This window comes from Notechis scutatus, chromosome Z (genome assembly GCF_049901735.1).
Source record: "Notechis scutatus isolate UNSWTSFEM ecotype Mainland chromosome Z, rNotScu1.2, whole genome shotgun sequence".
NCBI lineage: Eukaryota > Metazoa > Chordata > Lepidosauria > Squamata > Elapidae > Notechis > Notechis scutatus.
The window spans coordinates 77,533,778-77,552,142 of record NC_142025.1 but is presented as its reverse complement, the minus strand read 5'-3'; the positions used below and the strand labels follow the sequence as shown (position 1 = coordinate 77,552,142).

Genomic DNA, 18,365 nt, shown 5'->3' with positions numbered 1-18,365 from the left:
TTTGTTTTCAAAGCAGATTTGTGAAGAAGAAATATAGGCACAGAAATAACACAAATAACATCAAGAAGATTTCTTTTCAGGTGTAATCTGACCAAGAAGTAATATAGACTCAGAAATCATAAAGCCAACTACATACGCCTTCTGGAAGCTTAACACTGTGCTTTTATATAATAGCAGAGAATTTTCTGAGTGGATGAGTGGCAATTTTTTTTAGGGGTTTGATGGACAGTGGGAAATGCATCTAATTGAGGAACAATTTTATCTGTTTTTTGGGGGGAAGATAGATTGGTTTGGAAACTTGACTTATGGTATTTAATCAATCAGCAATTGATAAGAGATGTTATAAAGAAACAAATGTGTTTGGGTGTCAGTATTGATTAGGATGAATATTTGGAATGATTGAGGACTGAAACCTTGGTAAATTTTTTACAAGTTGATCACAGTAAGTTTATTAATAGAGGATTTTGAAATTTCAACTTTATTTTTTTCTTATTAGCATTTACACTTTCTATTATTCTCATACATTTACATAATATATTTCTTATTATTGTTTTTCCTAGGTGAAGGACGATTGAGCGGAGGCTCTGGGGCAAGGCCGGAGCCGGGAAATGGCATGTCCCTGGGCCCCGACCAAAGGTGAAACGGGGGGGAATGCTTACCTTTTGTGAGCAAAGCAGGCGTAGAGATTAGCTGGGCCCCATGGCAAAGGTGAGATATATAGGGCAGGGTGGGGCAGGGTGGGGCAAGCTGATGGGCGGGGTGAGCGGCAAGCAGGCAGCCAGTGAGAGATGGTATTTGCCAGTTCTCCGAACAACTCAAAATGACGACGATGAAGAACCACTCTCCATGTGTTGAATAGCCCTACATCCTTGTTTCGCTGCTCCTCTGTTTCTCCTCTGTGTAAACAGTCTCAGCTGCTCTACCGGCATCCTGGGATATTGCAGGTGTTGGCTTGCACTGAGCATTATCTCCTCCCTTTCCTAGTAGACTCTCCAGCCATTTCTGTTCTTCTTCCAACAATCAACCAGTCAAATATGTCATGGTTAAGTCCCTCTCTTGCATGGATTCTAAGGTAAAGAACATCCCATGAAGTGTCCAACGAACTGAGGACCACATATATTTTGTGTGCCTCAGTAAACATCATTCCTCTTTCCTCTAACTCAAGGAATGTTTTTCTCATAGCCTGCAGATGTGTGGACATGCTCTCCCACGACTTCAGTTGTGCTTTACACAGTCTCCTTGTCAGCAACATTTTACTGCCCGCAGTCGCTCTAACATACACACCACGTAAAACCTCCCAGAACTCTTTCACAGACTGGAGACCCCTCACGTGTATCAGCTGATTGTCCCCTAAAGCCAGAATTATGCTGGCTAATGCCTTTTCATTTTTTCTCCAGTCCCCATCATCCAGGATTGCTGGTGAATTAGTAACTATTGTCCACAACTCCTCCCTTTTCAAGTACACCTTCATCTTTAAACTCCAGGAGAGGTAGTTTGTCTCATTCAGCCAAGACACCACGACACCTCTTTCCATTATGCCAAAGGAAACCATATTGCTTGTTTCTTTTACAAGCAATAACCATTAATAAACCATGATGCAGAAGCCCTATGGTCTGGTGCAAGTTCTCACTGGGTTTCTCTTCTCTCTGGTTTCTCTAGTCACTCTGGGCTTCTCTCTGAACTGGGCCCATAACCTGCCAGAGTGCACACATTGTGACTAGGTGAGACAACCCAGGAGCAAATAGAGCACACAGGTTTGTATTTACATATAGTGGTTTTATCCCTACAAAAGCATACACACGCACAAGTACTTCGATACAGGCCTTGAACAAACAGCAATCAGTAATCAGCTACACCACGGAAGCACACATGGAGAGAGAGATACACCCTCACATGGTCTCTCTTATATTACAGCCTCTTAAAATAGTAGCAGTCGAATAACCCTGCTCACTGATTGCTATCATTGCATCATCATAACATTACAGTATTATAACACTACAGCAGCTGGTCAGCTATTAAATCATCATTACCCTGACATGCCTAATACTCCTTCCTCCTATTTCCCCACAACAATAATCATATAAAGGTGAGTTCAGCTGAGAAAAACAGCAAGCCCAAAATCACCTAACTGGTTTTCCTACCTAAGGTGAAACTAGAACTGTCTCCTGATTTCTAGTCTGCTGCTTTAACCAAACTGGCATTCATGAAAGCAAAATATATTGCATTGTCCCACCTCAATGCTGACTAACTACAGTAGTATTACCCTACTTCCTGATCACATACTGAGCGTTATTTGCAGAAAATGGCTCCTAAAATCTTGTTTTACAGGATTAAATTTATTTCAGTCATTTTGCTATCTTTTAAATTTTTGGGATCTTACTGCTAATGTTAGATTAGCCAAAGAGTCACAAATCTGTTTCTGTTGTTTAAGACAAATACTTCACATCTAATTACTTTTTAACCCAAGTTCTTTCTTTACTCAGATTCTTCTTACATATCCTAAGAAACCCCATTCCCAGTAAGCACAGCTAGAGACGATGGAGACAGTTTAACAGAGGGTCCACTTTTACACTATATAGTATAGAGATACCCTTATAATTTCTATGCATGTTAATCTTCTTTATTAAAGCAGATTTTCCACAAAGTTAGGAATTATAGCCAACAATGAATATGGAAAGAGCGCATAACAATAGAAATAAATCTTTGCTAATTTAGATAAGCTAACTTTATTGCCATTTTTAAAATTGTGATCACACTGGCCCCGCATTAAAAATGAAATTCTGTTGCCTGCTCTCAAGAGAAAGAATATATCCACCCAAACATATACATAACACACATATACATATGCTAAATACATACATAAATATATACCTGCACTCATACATATATCTAAGCATGCAGTCAGTAGTCACTGGTTCATAGTTGGGCTGGGACACAGTTGAGTCGTAAAGATTGGACAAGAAGATAGAGCCAACTATATCTGTTATCTAAAGAGACCCTTACATCCAGCCAACTTGCTTTTCAATTTTACCACATCATTCTTTGCATAAGGAATTAGAATTTAGAACTTTCATAAATGTAATTGTCAAAAAATATCTTCATAACTTTCCCCTCTTAAGTTCTATTTTTAGAGTTTGACACTGCTTCTTCACTAATCATTCATTTGGCTGGAGATCAAAGTAAAAATGCTAAAAAATAATTTGGAAAGTTACACAGATAGTCCTCAACTTACAACCATTCATTTAGTGATCAATCAAAGTTACAACAGCATCGAAAAAAGTGACTTATGACTAGTTTTCATTTCAACTGTGGCAGCATCCCTATGGTCAAGTCATTAAAATTCTGGCACTTGGCCATTGGTTTCTATTTATGATGTTTGCAGCATCTTGGGTTCATCTGATCATCAGCTGTAATTTCTTCAACTGGCTTCTGACAAGCAAAGTTAATGGGAGAAGCCAGATTTACTTAACAGCTGCATGATTAACTTAGCAACTGTAGTGATTTGCTTAACAACTATGGCAAAACAGTTTTAAAATGGATGCAATTCACTTCACAACTGCTTGCTTAGCAACAGAAATTTTGAGTCAATTGTGGTCATAAGTGGAGGACTACCTATACCACTAGCAACACAAAAGATTGATGGGAACAGTATCACATAAAATGTTTTAAATCTAAACCACTTTTTGTGCCACACAAAATGCAAAATTTATCCACATACTAAAAATCTTGATAAAAATCAAGCCGTTGTATTTTTGATCCATACTCAGTAACATAATTTCTATTTCACAAAAGTGAACTACAGCATATAGAACAATAAAGTTGGAGCTTCCCATGCGAGCGCAAGCACCCACCGCTTCCACAGCCCGGTTCTAATCTGGGGTGTTGGTTATTCTTGCCAGCTTGGTGTCATCTGCAAATTTGATGAGTTCCCCTTCTATCCCGTCATCTAAGTCGTTAATGAAGATATTGAGGAGTCCTAGGCCTAAGATGGAACCTTGTGGTACCCCCCCGCTTACTTCCCTCCATGTAGATATAGTATCATTAAGTACTATTCATTGAGTGTGATTTATCAGCCAGTTACAAATCCATCTGGTAATGATGCTATCTATCCTTCATTTTTCTAGCTTACCAGGAAGAAAATAATATAAAGTAATCTAAAAAAATCTAAGCATATGCAATTAAAATAAAATTAAAACTAACAGTAAAGAAACATTTTGACTCTTTATTAGTTATGATAACCATCATCCCAAATTAAAAATTCATAGAATCTCCTTTTATTCTCTCATATGCCTTTCATTTTCTCATGTATTCTACATACAGTATTCCTCCCATATACCAAATTACTCTTTCTCTCTCAAAACCAAAGACAATGAAACAGGGGTGGGATTCAAATTTCTTAACAACTGGTTCTGTGGGTTTGGCCTAATTTGTGGGTGTGTCTTGCTAGTCCTGTGACTGGCTGGGCGTAGCTTGATGACTGGGCATGGCTTGTTGATCATGTGACTGGCTGGGCTTGGCTTGCATGTAAATATTATAAATATTAAATAAATATTGATTTTTTAATTAAAAAAGAGCAACTTTTACTCAAAATCAGGCAAAGCAGGCAGGCAGATTGAGTTGCTCACAGAATCACAGATTCATTCAGAGATCTATTTTTCTGCAATATCTACCTGGGTCTGTCACATAAAATTTGTTTGCTAGCAAACTCATAAAATTTGCTAGCAAGCAAACTCACAAAATTAACTCACAACACACAATGTATGTAAATATTTAATTTTTTATTTAAAAAAGGTGCAACTTTTAGCCAAAATCAGGCAGAGCAGGCAGGCAAATTGAATTGCTCACAGAACCACAGATTCAATTAATCTGTGTTTCTGACATCTGCTACCTGAGTCTGCATTGAATAATAGAAGCTTCAGGCTCAGCTCTGCTTTTAGATTAGCTAGAAAGCAAGAAATCCAACGATCTAAATCTAAATCACCCAGCACAGAAGAACAGCTGATGGTCGGGAAAAAAAGAAAAGAAAAATGATAACTTAGAAGAAAAGTTTGATGGTGCGCATGCCAGGTAAAGAGTGAGTGGGCAGGCCGGGTCCAACCAGTGGCGCAATTTGCTGGTTCTCCAGCAGGGAGAATCCCACCATTAGTGAGACTACGTTTTGTACACGCCTGTAAACCATTTCCTAAAAACCTTGGCTGTGCTGCCCGGACAACTAACAAGTGCTGCGCATGGGCGCGCAGTGTTTGAAATTCCTCCTCTGTCCTGCTTTTTCAGCCTCAGCTGTGCTGCACAAAGCAGCTGAGGTTGAAAAAGCAGGAAATAAAGGACAGCCAAGAGCCCGGGCGGGCGGTTGGGCGAAACAGAGCAGCAGACACCAAACCAGTTCGGTATCTGCTGCTCTTCAGAGATACCGGTTCTATAGAACTGGGCCGAACCAGTAGCATCCCACCCTTGCAATGAAATATCCTCAACTTCTGCCTCAGTGACCCTATTAGTAGTGGAAAAGAAGCTATGAAGAGTGATTGCAAATAATGATAATATTGGACACTAAATTATTTTCTTTAAAACAGCATATATATTTTTCTTTATTCAAGATGGTAATTCTAAATTAAAAATTTGCTGCTACTGCACTTTCAAATTCTTACTAATACCAAACAATTCAATATTGCAGGTTATCTACAGCTGAACAGAAATAATAGATGGCATGCAATATCATTAAAAAAAAAGTGCCCCATGTGCTTTGGTTCATCTACTGATTGGGTGTATGAAACAATTGTCACATCTATTAGGCCAGGGATGTCAAATTCAAGGCCCGCAGGCCGCATCCAGCCCACAGGGTGCTTAAATTTGGCCCAAGGGATCGGCCTGGAAATAGCAAAGGACCAGCCCACGGTGCCTCTGGCAGTCAAAATGTGGCATGGGAGGCCATGTGCGCCACCTCGTGCCCCGTTTTGGCTAGCAGAATGCTACAGAAGGCGTCCGTCCCGTCTCCTTCCCAACTCCCCCCTAGCTGGCCCACAGAGAAGTACAATGCTGATCCAGCCTTCAAAGAAATCCAGTTTGACCCCTGTATTAGGCAGTTTGATTTCTCTTAGAACTCAAAAATCTCAAAACAAACTTAGTATGGTAAAGTGTTTCAGTTATACAAATTATGAGCTTTCTAGATAATTACTGAACATTTTTCTTATTGTTAATTTGAGTTTATTTCTGTTTATATTCTTAATGAAAATCTGACCTAAGCTGACAAATTATAATATATATTACCTCTGCCTCGGTGAATGAATCCAATTTAGAGAATCCTGAGTAAATGGCTGTCCAACCTCCACTTGAATACATCCAGTGAAATGGAACTCACCATATCCCTCAGTAACTGGTTCCATTGTCAAATTGATCTCAACTGGAATTTGCCTTCCTGTAACTTGACCACTGTTCTCTGTCCTGTACTTTGGGAAAACAGAGAACAGGTTATGGCCATTTTTTGTACTCTTCAACTACTTTGAATGTTTTCATATCCACTAACTTTGTCATTTTTTCTCAGGAGTAACAAAACAGCCAGTTTCATCCATCTCTCTTTCTAGAATCTAGCTTAGTCTTTATAATGAAGATCAATATTTTTTTTAGATTTTTATCCTACTTAATTCAAGGCAGCAACCAATACTCCTTCCTCCTCCTATTTTCCCCAGAACAATAACCCTGAGAGGTGGTTTGGACTGAGAGAATGACTGATCAACAGTCACCCAACTGGTTTTCCTTATCTAAGGTGGGAGAACCTTAGCCAGTACACTAAATTGGCTTTATTATTTTTTTAATAGATACTTGTTTATATTCCATATATTGAAGCCACTATAAATGACTATGAATTTTGAATTAAATCCTTCAATGAAAAATTAAGAAGAGCATTAATGGATTCTAGTACCATCACTCTTCTTTACTTCTGCAATATTAGGAGGTTTTGCTTTATTTTTTTTTAACTTCCAACAGCATTCAGTTTTAAAACTTTCTAATCAAGTTTACCATGCTCCTACTGAACACATTCTTCTCACTTCCTACAGAGGGTAATTCATATTATGCCTTTAATATCTAAATTATATAATGTAATTTATAATTCACAAAAATGGAAAACTGATGTAAAGAGGGTCTCATTATTTCCTTAATATTGCTCATTTCAGAAAACTCACACATTTCTTGTTTGCACCTTTGACAATTCATCAGAAAAAATATTTGGTTATATTGGAAGAATCTTCACAATAAAAGTGTCAGCTAGTTCTTCAGCAATAAGTAATTCTGATCTCTTAAGGAGAAATATATGCTGAGGAAAACAGGTTTAAGGTGGCGGCTGAATCTAAGCATGAATTGCTAAGCTAGATACATATTTCACAGAAAATAGACTCAATAAAACCAAGCTACTTTGACAACCATTCTACTCAAGATTGGCTCAAGATCACCCAACTAGAGTGTTTTATCTTCCATTAAGAATTTGTAAACAAACTATGATAAATTCCTTTTCTCATTCACTACTATTTCCAAGAATTGTCTAATACAAATACTACTTTTGGGGGATTACCTTTCAAGTTTTTCTTGTCTTTCTTTCTCAGGATTTCTCAGAATTGCTGCCCCCCCCCCAAAAAAAGGCTAGAGCTTTTCTCACATCATACCATGATTGACACCATCCCTTTACATAGACATCATCATGCATTCTATTTCCCTATCATGTAAACATATAACTTTCCCTATTCCTTCTCCCTCTAGACCAGGGGTGTCAAACTATGTCACATGCAGGCCACACCTTCCCCAGTTCCGTGAAGGGAAGAAATGATGCAGCAAATTTTGATACTTGTACTCTACATTATTCCAGAATCTCTCCCTCTCTCATTCCCTTTAGTATTTTATGCAATCCATCTTTTACATGTCTGCTATTCCTTGGTCCATTTCTAACTCTTGTGCTTCCATAATTGCTCCTTTGCTCTTTAGAGCTCAGCAGTTTCTCCCCTTGCTGCAATCTACTAAGACTGGTCATTCCATTACTGTTCTTAGTTAAAAAAAATAGGGTAGTATATATAGTTTTAAACTTAGATGCATGCCCTTAAAGCAACCTACATACAACACAATTCTCTACAAACAAATTATATTTTCCAGTACTAAATAATGTGATTACCTAAGAACACAGTTTGACCTAAAATATGTTTCTGATTGAACCCCAAATCGAAATCACTCAGTATGCCTGCAAGTATAGATTACATTTTTTTCCAGGATAATTAAAATACTGTCTCTATAGAAAGTTTTACTAGCTATAAATGCTGAGTTTGATTATATTTTCCATATTCCCTCAGTTTAATGGTAATATTTACTACAAACCCCATAATAAGTATGACAGAGATTATAAAAGTCTGCCATCCCATTTATGAATGAACATGTGGAAAACTCTTTAAAACATCACTGGCTACAGCAAACCTCCTTCCCAGACAGAAGGAAATCAACAACTAGCAGATGACCTGAATGTGTTTTACTGCAGGTTTGAAAGAAAACTACCACCACCTATCTCCACAACCCCCATCTCAAACACAACAAAAACAGCCAAGCCTCCTACAACTGACCCCAACCCATTGGCTTCACAACTTCTGGTGATCACAGAAAAAGAAGTGCAAGATCTATTTCACAGACAAAAGCCAGGAAAAACACCAGGGCCAGACAAGATAACTCCTTCTTGCTTAAAAGTCTGTGTTGACCAATTGGCCCCCATCTTTACCTAAATCTTCAATAAATCACAAGAGATGTGCTATGTTCCTTCTTGCTTCAAACGCTCTACTAACATCCAGTGCCAAAGAAGCTCTCCATCAGGGAACTGAATGACTACAGACCAGTTGCTCTAACATCTGTAGTTATGAAAACCTTTGAAAGGCTAGTGCTGTCCCACCTGAAAACCATCATGGATCTGCTGAGATCCCATGCAGTTTGCATACCGAGCAAATAGATCAACAGATGATGCTGTTAATATGGCTCTGCACTACATCCTACAACACCTTGAATCTCCAAATACCGACTCAAGGGTCATCTTTGTAGACTTCAGTTCAGCATTCAATACCATCATTCCAGACATTCTTCTAACCAAAACTAAACCAACTAAACACACTTGTAAGTGGGTCATAAGCTTCCTAACAGACAGGAAGCAACAGGTGAAGCTAGGCAGAATCACATCTGATACCTGTGCAATTAGCACAGGGCCCTCCCAAGGCTGTGTGCTTTCTCCATTTCTCTTCTCCCTATATACCAATGACTGCATCTCAAATGATCCATCTGTTAAAATACTGAAGTTTGCAGATGATACAACAATGACTGATCTCATTCGAGACAACAACAAATCCTCATACAGATGCCTCGTGGTGTAACTTGCCTCGTGGTGTAACTGGAGCAAATGAACACACTTAAAACCATAGAAATGGTGGTAGACTTTAGAAGAAACCCTCCCATACTACCACCTCTTACAATACTAGACAACACAGTATCAACAGTAGAGACCTTCAAATTTCTAGGTTCTATCATATCAAAAGACCTAAAATGGACATCTAACGTCAAAAACATCATCAAAAAAGCACAACGAAGAATGTTCTTTCTGTGCCAACTCAGAAAGCTCAAACTGCCAAAAGAGCTGCTGATACAGTTCTACAGAGTAGTTATTGAATCTGTCATCTGCACCTCTATAACTGTCTGGTTTGGTTCTGCAACCCAGCAAGACAGACACAGGCTTCAGAGAGTAATTAGGACTGCAAAAAAACAACAACAAAAAAACAATTACTACCAACCTGCCTTCCATTGAGTACCTGTACACTGCATGAGCCAAAAAGAGGGCTGTGAATATATTTATAGACCCCTCACATCCCAGACCTTACGATTTATATTGACTGTTTCCTAGTATGATTTGATTGCTTATTGTACTCTATGACTATTATTAAGTGTTCTACCTTATGATTCTTAACTCTTGACGAATGTATCTTTTTTTATGTACACTGAGAGCATTTGCACCAAGACAAATTCCTTGTGTGTCCAATCACACTTGGCCAATAAAGTATTCTATAAAGAATTCTATATTCTATGAAGAAAATGATAAAATAAATCAATATAATGTTTATCTAAATACATTTTTTCCACAACTTTATTTGTGGGAAATTGTTGTGGAATATTTGTAAAATTTCTAGAATAAGTAAAAAATTCTCCTCCCAGAGCAATATGTTTTAATACTTTTAAACAAATTCTGGTACTTCTATAAGGTACTGATACTACTATGAATGACATATCTAGAATTATGTGACTTCAGTAGTTGGTAGTGTATAAAATCAAGTAATTGAAACTGATTACAAACTTCCTTGTTAAATATATTATTTCATTTAACATTGTATGTTGTTTCTGTAGTACTTAAAATGCAAAAAGAGAAAGATGTGATAATAACCTCATAACTGAGGTAACCTCATACATAAGTCAACAAGAAGAACCAATCAACAATGAATGAACAGCCTCTAATTCATCACAATCAATATTGTCTTACCATGAATTCTTCCAGTGTCTGGTAGATTTTCCCACGGAAATCACAATAATTTTTACGTTCTTTGCACTGTGGACAGCACTGAGTAGTATCAACATGAATACAGCGAGGGTGGAGTCTAGGACATTCTGGCTGAATACATAGCGGGCCTTCTTCAGTACAAAGACAAGGGCATGCAGAGGGTCCTGGAGTAAACTTCTCCCCAATTGCATAAACAAAGCCACTCTCATCCATACAGCCTTTTCCACGGTAGTCTGGATAAACATATTCCTCTGGGGGTTCAGATGTGGTACCCGCAATAATATCTAAGACAGAGAAATCTTCAGCAGCAGGAAGTTCCTCTTGAATATCTTTGATCTGATTATGAGCTTCAAGGTTCCCAAACTTATTATTACTTGTTGCCTGAATACTCAAAACTTGTTTTTGCTTTGTCCAAGATTCTTTATTAGAATAATTTCTGTTCCCTTTGTTTTTCCAGTCCCTGGTGCCTTCTTCTCTCCCATTCATAGTATTTTCATTCATTTTCCCTGGTCCATGATTCTGTCTTTCTTGGACTGACAGTTGATATTTCTTTTCGTCACTTGTTTTTATCTCCTGCTTGTCTTGAGCCTTGGATAGTTTTTGCAATGGTGTAGTAGAATTACACAGAGCAACCATCAGGCAGCATGTCACAAGAAGGGAACTAGAAAGAGCCCCAATTGCCATTGCAGTATTATTGGGCATCATCTAAGACATCTCAGATGGACAAAACATATTTCATTCAAATCAAAGGATGTCGGCCAGTCAATACACAGTCCCTGGGAAGAGATGAGTTAGGATACTTCAAATAATTCTGCATTTTTATATAGAAAGCAGTATATATAGTCTTTATCCAATATGTGTAAAAATGAAAAGCAGGCCAAGAAAAACACTGGATCTTAGAGACTCAGTTTCAAATTATAGCCCAATTATGGATATATTGGCCATTCTTGAATAAACTGATGCTTTTCAATTTCAGTTCGCTTATCTGAGAGCAGAATAAGGATCTATATCACATAAATAACTTAAGCTAACTAAATAACTTTTTTAAAAGAAGCATGATGAGAAATTTGCCCTCTTAATGATTATAAATCAATGGGGAAGAAAATCAATATAATACTTAGATGTCAATACAAAAAAATTAAAAAGTATATTAACTGAGAGAAGAGGAAGGGATATAATTGCTTCATAATAGTAGTAAATTCTAAGTAAGATTATGAGCTTATCTTTGAAATATTGGTTTTATTGTGTCTGTCTGTGTGTGTTTGAGGGACAGAGAGATAGAGAGAGAAGTAATCATTTGCCTTTCTGCAAATTGTATATAAACAACAAAGAAACAAGATTATCCAGAGCATAGAAGAATTTAGAACCTGCACCATAAATTCATCAATATTTAAAATTTCTGCTTGTGCATTGATTTTTGTAAACTCCAAAACATAGTTATGAAATGTCATCTCTCTCCCCCCACCTCGTTATGCAAGTCAAGGAGCAAAATAAATATTTGATTTTATATGTATTTCACCCTACTATTTCTTAGTTCATAAAACTTTAAGTCTTTTTCTTCTAAAACCAATTATCTCAATGGATATTTTAATAAAAAAGCAACTATAGGTTTATTCACTACTTTTCATGGTAGACTATTTCAAACTGTTCCCCTCAAAAACTCATTATATGTTTTAAAAAAATCAATATACTCAAAAATAATCATTTGAATCAATATTGGCAATATTTTCTACACTATATAGCTAAACTCTATGCTATAGATTCTCATTGAACATCTAAGTTAATAAATATTTTTTAAAATCCACAAAACGTCTTTTAGTACAGAAAAATCCTATTGTCTAACATTCAAAAAAGGAAGCAAACCTTATTACATATAAATAGATGCTGAGAAAAGACAAGGAATGATTTTAAATAATCATAGTAAATAGTACTACATTTAAGAATGTTATCTTCAAGTTCTAGATTTCAGCATTATATAGTATCATGTACTCAGAAATTAATATTGTTTATATTGTTCCATAAACTTATTCCTAAGCAACTATATGCAGAAACAAAAACTTAAAAGACAAAAATATTTACTGCAGTGTGAAAACAGTTCCCTAGCCTGAAGAAGGAAGTTTCAAAGAGTCTTTATTTTCAACAAGTCTTTCAAACTGAGGTATTCAGTTTTTCAAAGGCAAGAGGGGGTTGAGGAGAAATATCTTGGGGAAATTAGTGGAACATTCATGGATTTGACAGAAAAATTTGCACCTAAACATTGAAATAATCCATATTTGTTAGGATCATAAAATATTGTAACAATAAGCATGTACACGCGTATGCACACACACACAAACACACACACAAAATATAAACCAACCACTTTGCTGAAATTATTTATTTATTTAATAATATATGGAATATCATACATGGCTTAGCAAAATATATTAATATTTCACTTAGATCAGTAAAACACAAAAAATATAAATGTTAAAAAGATCTATGTTCAAATGCTAACATCTAGGCCATTTGCTGAAGTTAAATCTGGATTTTGCAAGTGCCTGAGGAAATGCAATGTGTTTCTCAAAAGCTTATAGCTTGTAGTAAAATGCATATTCTGGAAAGACTCTGCCAGACTGCTGATTTTTATCTGAGAACTAGGTACTGTGTGTTTCATTATCATAGAAACAGGACAGAAAATCTAGCGAATAATATAAATCAAATGCTCATGTCTTACCCTCTGTGAAGATTCCCCCCTCCATTTTGTATTCATCTTCATTATAAAGCACAATCGACATGGCATTTTCAAAAAATTAAAACAAAAATACCACCAAATACTTAGTTCAAGGAAGCTTGGGGTTGGGCAAACAGACAGAGTCAAGGATAAAATGGAAAACAATATATATCAGTGCAGTTACATGGATTGTAGCTTAACGTAAAACAATTCAAGGATACAGCCGTCTATGATAGCTTTGCAGCAATAAGCTTCTTCTTGGTTAAGCTTTGCGCTTTGCCTCCATCGCTGCACACATACAGTACACATACACTGCAACTTTCCAGTCTCCTTCCCTGTCCCCAGTGCAAAAGTTCCCGCTACTACTGGCGCCCCAAAGGACCGGAAGAGCTCTTCCTCTTATTACCTTCCACTGCATAGCCTTTACTAGGCAGATCCTTTCCTTCCTCTCGTTCCAGACCTGTCAGCCGGTTGCTCCTCGGCTCGAGAAAGCAAGCAGCTCGTCTTTTGTCTCCATCCTCCGTCCGGAAGGGAGAATATCAGACCAGCGATTGGGTCCGCTTTCTGCTCACTTCTCTTCGTTTAAGAAGCGAAGCCTCAACCCCTGTTACCCGACCGCAAAGACGGGCTCCTCCCTTACGTTTTCACATTGCGATTTCTTCGCAGCCACGCTTGCCGCCTCCTTCCTTGATCCGCATAAAAACGGTAGCCTGAAGCGCGCTTTCCTCCGCTTTGAGTGACCCCGTCCCTCTCTCGGACACTTGCCCGACGTCCGGAATTGCTGCCTGCTGCCGAAACGTCATTTTTGCCCCATGGAAGAGTGACTGGCCGGGGTTGCCAGGGGTGAGAGAGTCCTCGCAAGCAGACTTCAAACTGCAATGGCTGTGTGGTTACTTCCTTATCTCCTGCTCTGTTCCCGCTTTCGTGAAGCGGCAGGAGGAGGCTTATTTCTGGCCGGGACTTTTGGCGATGATAAAATCGTCGTCTAATTTATACAGCGCTTTGCACAAGATGACCCGAAGGAAATGTGAGAAAGGAGGTAGCCCGGACAATGGCGTTTCTACTGCTTTTGCAAGAAGGAACATTGTGTTGGAAGCGAGAGACAAATCAGTATGAGAAACACGCGTGCTGCCACCTAACCTGCATATAACAGTTCAGATGGTACTGTAGGTAAAATGCTAATCCCAATTCATTCGTTTCTTTAAATTCTGCTCTCTTTTAACCCAGTCTACCCTCAGGACAAAACTATGCTGATCTCCATATTTTGCATTTAATAAAAAATAACCAAATATCCCCCAAGTGAACGAGGAGTGTTGGGTAGGGAAAGCAGGTAATGTAATTTTCCTGCTTTAATCCCTTCCTTTGCACTGGGAAGAATATGCAAGTACAGGTAGTCCTTGATTTATGACCACAATGAGCCCAAAATTTATGTTGTTAAATGAGACATTTGTTATGCAACTTTTGCCCCATTTACAACCTTTCTTGCTTCCGTTGTTAAGTGAATCCCTGCAGCTGATCAGTTAGTAACCTTGTTGGTAAGTGAATTTGGATTTCCCAGATTATCAGAAGGTCACAAAAGGGGATCACGTGACCTTGGGACACAGCAATGTCATAAATATGAATCAGTTGCCAAGCACATGAATTTTAATCACATGATCATGGGGATGCTGCAAAAATCATAACTGTGAAAAATAGTCATAAGTCACTGTTTTCAGTAATGTAACTTTGAACAGTCACTAAATGAATTGTTGTAAGTCAAAGACTACCTGTATTTGAAAACAGGTGTAGAGAAGTACACTTTCCTTACCTTTCCCAATTCAATTTTAAGATAGGGTGTACTTTTCAGTAAGTGTTAATGTTGGATCAAAATAGTTAAAATGTTACTAAATTGTGAATCTTACCCTGCTTATACCTTTAGCACAAATACTTTCTGGAAATACTTAGTGTTGTCTTCATAATTTCATCAAAGTATTTTCCCAATTGCAAAGGCAGCTTTAAAATGTAAAAATATGTTAGAGTTTAATGTCTACTACCTTGAAATCCGTGGTGGTGCAGTGCTGTGGTGGCGTAGTAGTTAGAATGCAGTACTTCAGACTACTTCTGCTGATCACCGGTTGCCAGCAGTTTGGCAGTTTGGGTCTCACCAACTGAAGATTGCTCAGCCTCCATCCTTCTGAGGTCGATAAAATGAGGACCCAGATTATTGGGGTCAATATGCTGACTCTGTAACTGCTTAGAGAGAGCTGTAAAGCGGTATATAAGTCTAAGTGCTATTGCTATTGCTAAATCAAGCAGGGTAGAATGAGGAATAGGGGTGTCAGGTGTCAGCTGATGGGTTCCTTCCAGCTCCAAGATGGAAGGATGGAAGCATTCAGCAGCAGAAAAAGTCTTAAGTGGGGATTCTGCTTCAAGCCACTCTGTGTAGGTTTGTTGAGTTTAACATAGTTTTTGGCTAAATTTCAGTTATACAGTATCCAAATGTTTTAACACAAGATTGTATCTATTAGAGTAGCAATACTTGCCACTTAAGGATTTTTTTTAATTTATTTATTTATTTATTTTGTCAAAAAATTATTAGATAACAGGTATAAGTATAAACATGGTTATAAATACATGAAATGGATACGAATAAGAAAAAAGAAGAAACAATAGGACAGGGACGGTAGGCACGTTTATGCTAGAGCTAATGATAATGGGGGAAACATGTGCTTGTACCAATTTTGAAGCAACCATTATATCAGGCCCATATTTTGTTTTCTGCTTTGAGCAGTAGAATCATTTTTTAGTAAAAAATATACACATAAGAAGATATATTTAATTATGCAAACAGTTTTATCTCCCTGGATGAACATACATTGTAAAACTTAAATTAATTTTAGGCACTCTAGTGAAAAAAACTAAGATTGATTAGGAAAATAATCATTTGGAGTTGTTTCTTCCTATGTTAAATGAAAATGTCAGATATATAAGTTTAAGAAGACTGATGTTCAGGGAAAACTGATATCTGGAAACATTTTAGCTTATAGGACTGACCAATAGAGGCCAGTATGTGCTTTGAAATCTGAATGAAAAGGATCTGCTCTTACTAGTTCTCGGAAGTGCAAGGTCTACATTATAAACACTAAGATATAAAAAATAAAGATGTGGATTGATGATGTAAGTTAGGAAATAAAATGTTGTGCGGTCCAAATTTACTTTTTGTTTTGTCCAAGATACAATGGAATCTATCTACACAAATTTAATATGCTTGTTAGATTGCTCAATGCTACCAGGTTTGAGCTGCAAAAATCCAGATAGCCACTCTGTGGTACCAAGAAAATAATCTCAGTGTTGCCCTTTGCTGGTTCCTCAAATTCTTGCAGCTCCATCTTGATAGTTTTAGTTTTAGTTAGTAAATATATAAACTATCTGTGTTACAATTGCAAACTTGAAAACACAAAGAAAAGGGGATCAACTTATTTTTCCAAAACACCAGAAGGCAAGCCAAGAAACAATGAAAAGAAACTAGAAGCAACCTGGAACTAAGCAGAAATTTTCTAACCAGTGGAACGTCATGCCTTTAGAAGTTGTGGAATGTCATGCCTTTAGAAGTTATTATTATAAATAATGACTATTGAGCTTGAATTGCCAAAATCCTCAGATGTGTTTACTCAGTATTTCATTGCAGTCTACTAAAACTAACAACCACCTCTCCTCTACATCCAGTAATTGAACCACCTCCAGATCCCTTTATATTGAAGGGGAGCAACATTTTGAAATCACTGGAAGAGACTGGAGCAACATTTTGAAATCACTGGAAGCTTTTTAAGAAGAGACTGGAGAGACACTTGGAATTGGAATGGAATAGGATTTCCTGCTTTTGCAAAAGGTTGAACTAGAAGGCCTCCAAGGTCCCTTCCAATTCTATTATTCTGTTTTATTTTCGTAGCTTCTATTGATATTGGACAATAGGGGTCCCCAGCACCTGATCCTCAGACTGGTGGTAGCAGTCTGCACACCATTGGGAATTCCATCTAAATACCATTCTTCCATTTCTATATGCATGCTTTAGACTTTTGCAGATAAAAACAGAAAACAGCTGTTGTGTAATAAGCATATTATTTCAAGAAAAAAGCTGGAAGTAACAGGCATTAATTTATTATCCTAAAGAGTCCCTTGAGCTTAAATTGACTCCTGGTATCCAACACTCCCTCCTCTCCATTTAGTTTTTGGGGAGGAACAGCCAAGGTTAGCAGATGCTGCCACCTGCTGTGGCATATTTATAGCAGTTGTTTACTGAATAAAATATGATAACTTTAAACCGTACTAAAATTTGATTTTCATCTAAGAAACATTTTTCTTCTGAACATCTACCACCAATTCATTTTTGCCACTACTATAGTTTTTTTAATTGTGTGTGTGTGATATTATTATAAATAAGTATATATTTATTAGTAAATATAATTATTGATTATAATAGTAATTATTAATATTAATAGGTAAATTTATTTATTATATATGCTGTGTATTATATACTATTACCATCATAACTTTAAAACCTCTCTGTGTACTTCAAAAAAAGACCTTGAGAATTCATATATTGGACAATCCTGTTATATTTTTTGGTACCTGGAAAGTTGTTACTTAGGAGTTCAGGATCTGTTCTTTACAATCTCAGAATATAGAAAATATAGAGTAACAAAGTTGGAAGGGAATTTGGAGGTCTTCTAGTCCAGCCCCTTGCCCAAGCAGGAGACTGGATTCTAAACAATTGTCAAAGAACCTAGGTCCAATGTTGGCCATTTCCCTATAATAAGAGTTATTAACCTGGTGACTATTGAGCTTGAATTGCCAAAATCCTCAGATGTGTTTACTCAGTATTTCATTGCAGTCTACTAAAACCAACAACCACCTCTCCTACATGCAGTAATTAAACCACCTCCAGATCCCTTTGTATTGAAGGGGAGCAACATTTTGAAATCAAAGACATTTTGGAGTCATGCATGTACCACGGGAAAACCCAATAGTTTGAGAAATGGAAAGTCCACTATCTGAAACAGAATGGGTGGATTCGCAACACATTAGAGTTTCTAAATTACTTTTAAAAGTTCCACC

At 37.2% G+C, this 18,365-nt stretch overlaps 1 protein-coding gene across 6 annotated transcripts in view; it reads right to left on the bottom strand.

The window, feature by feature from the left end:
• The window catches only part of VWC2 (von Willebrand factor C domain containing 2), a 62,730-nt gene extending 48,316 nt beyond the window's left edge, over positions 1–14,414 (bottom strand). For 2 of the 6 annotated variants that reach the window (XR_015745933.1, XM_087947078.1), the window contains exons 1-2: positions 13,678–14,406; positions 10,541–11,334 (exon numbers count right to left, since the gene is read on the bottom strand). Coding sequence is in view for 3 of the 6 variants with exons in the window: in XM_087947078.1 (XP_087803204.1) it covers positions 10,541–11,263 (723 nt within the window). In the remaining 3 variants the exon portion in view is untranslated. Of the gene's footprint in view, positions 1–6,264; positions 6,444–10,540; positions 11,335–13,677 lie in introns of all 6 variants that reach the window. The other 4 variants (XR_015745932.1, XR_015745931.1, XM_087947077.1 and 1 more) reach the window with 4 other exon arrangements.
• Between the last annotated feature and the right edge of the window lie 3,951 nt (positions 14,415–18,365).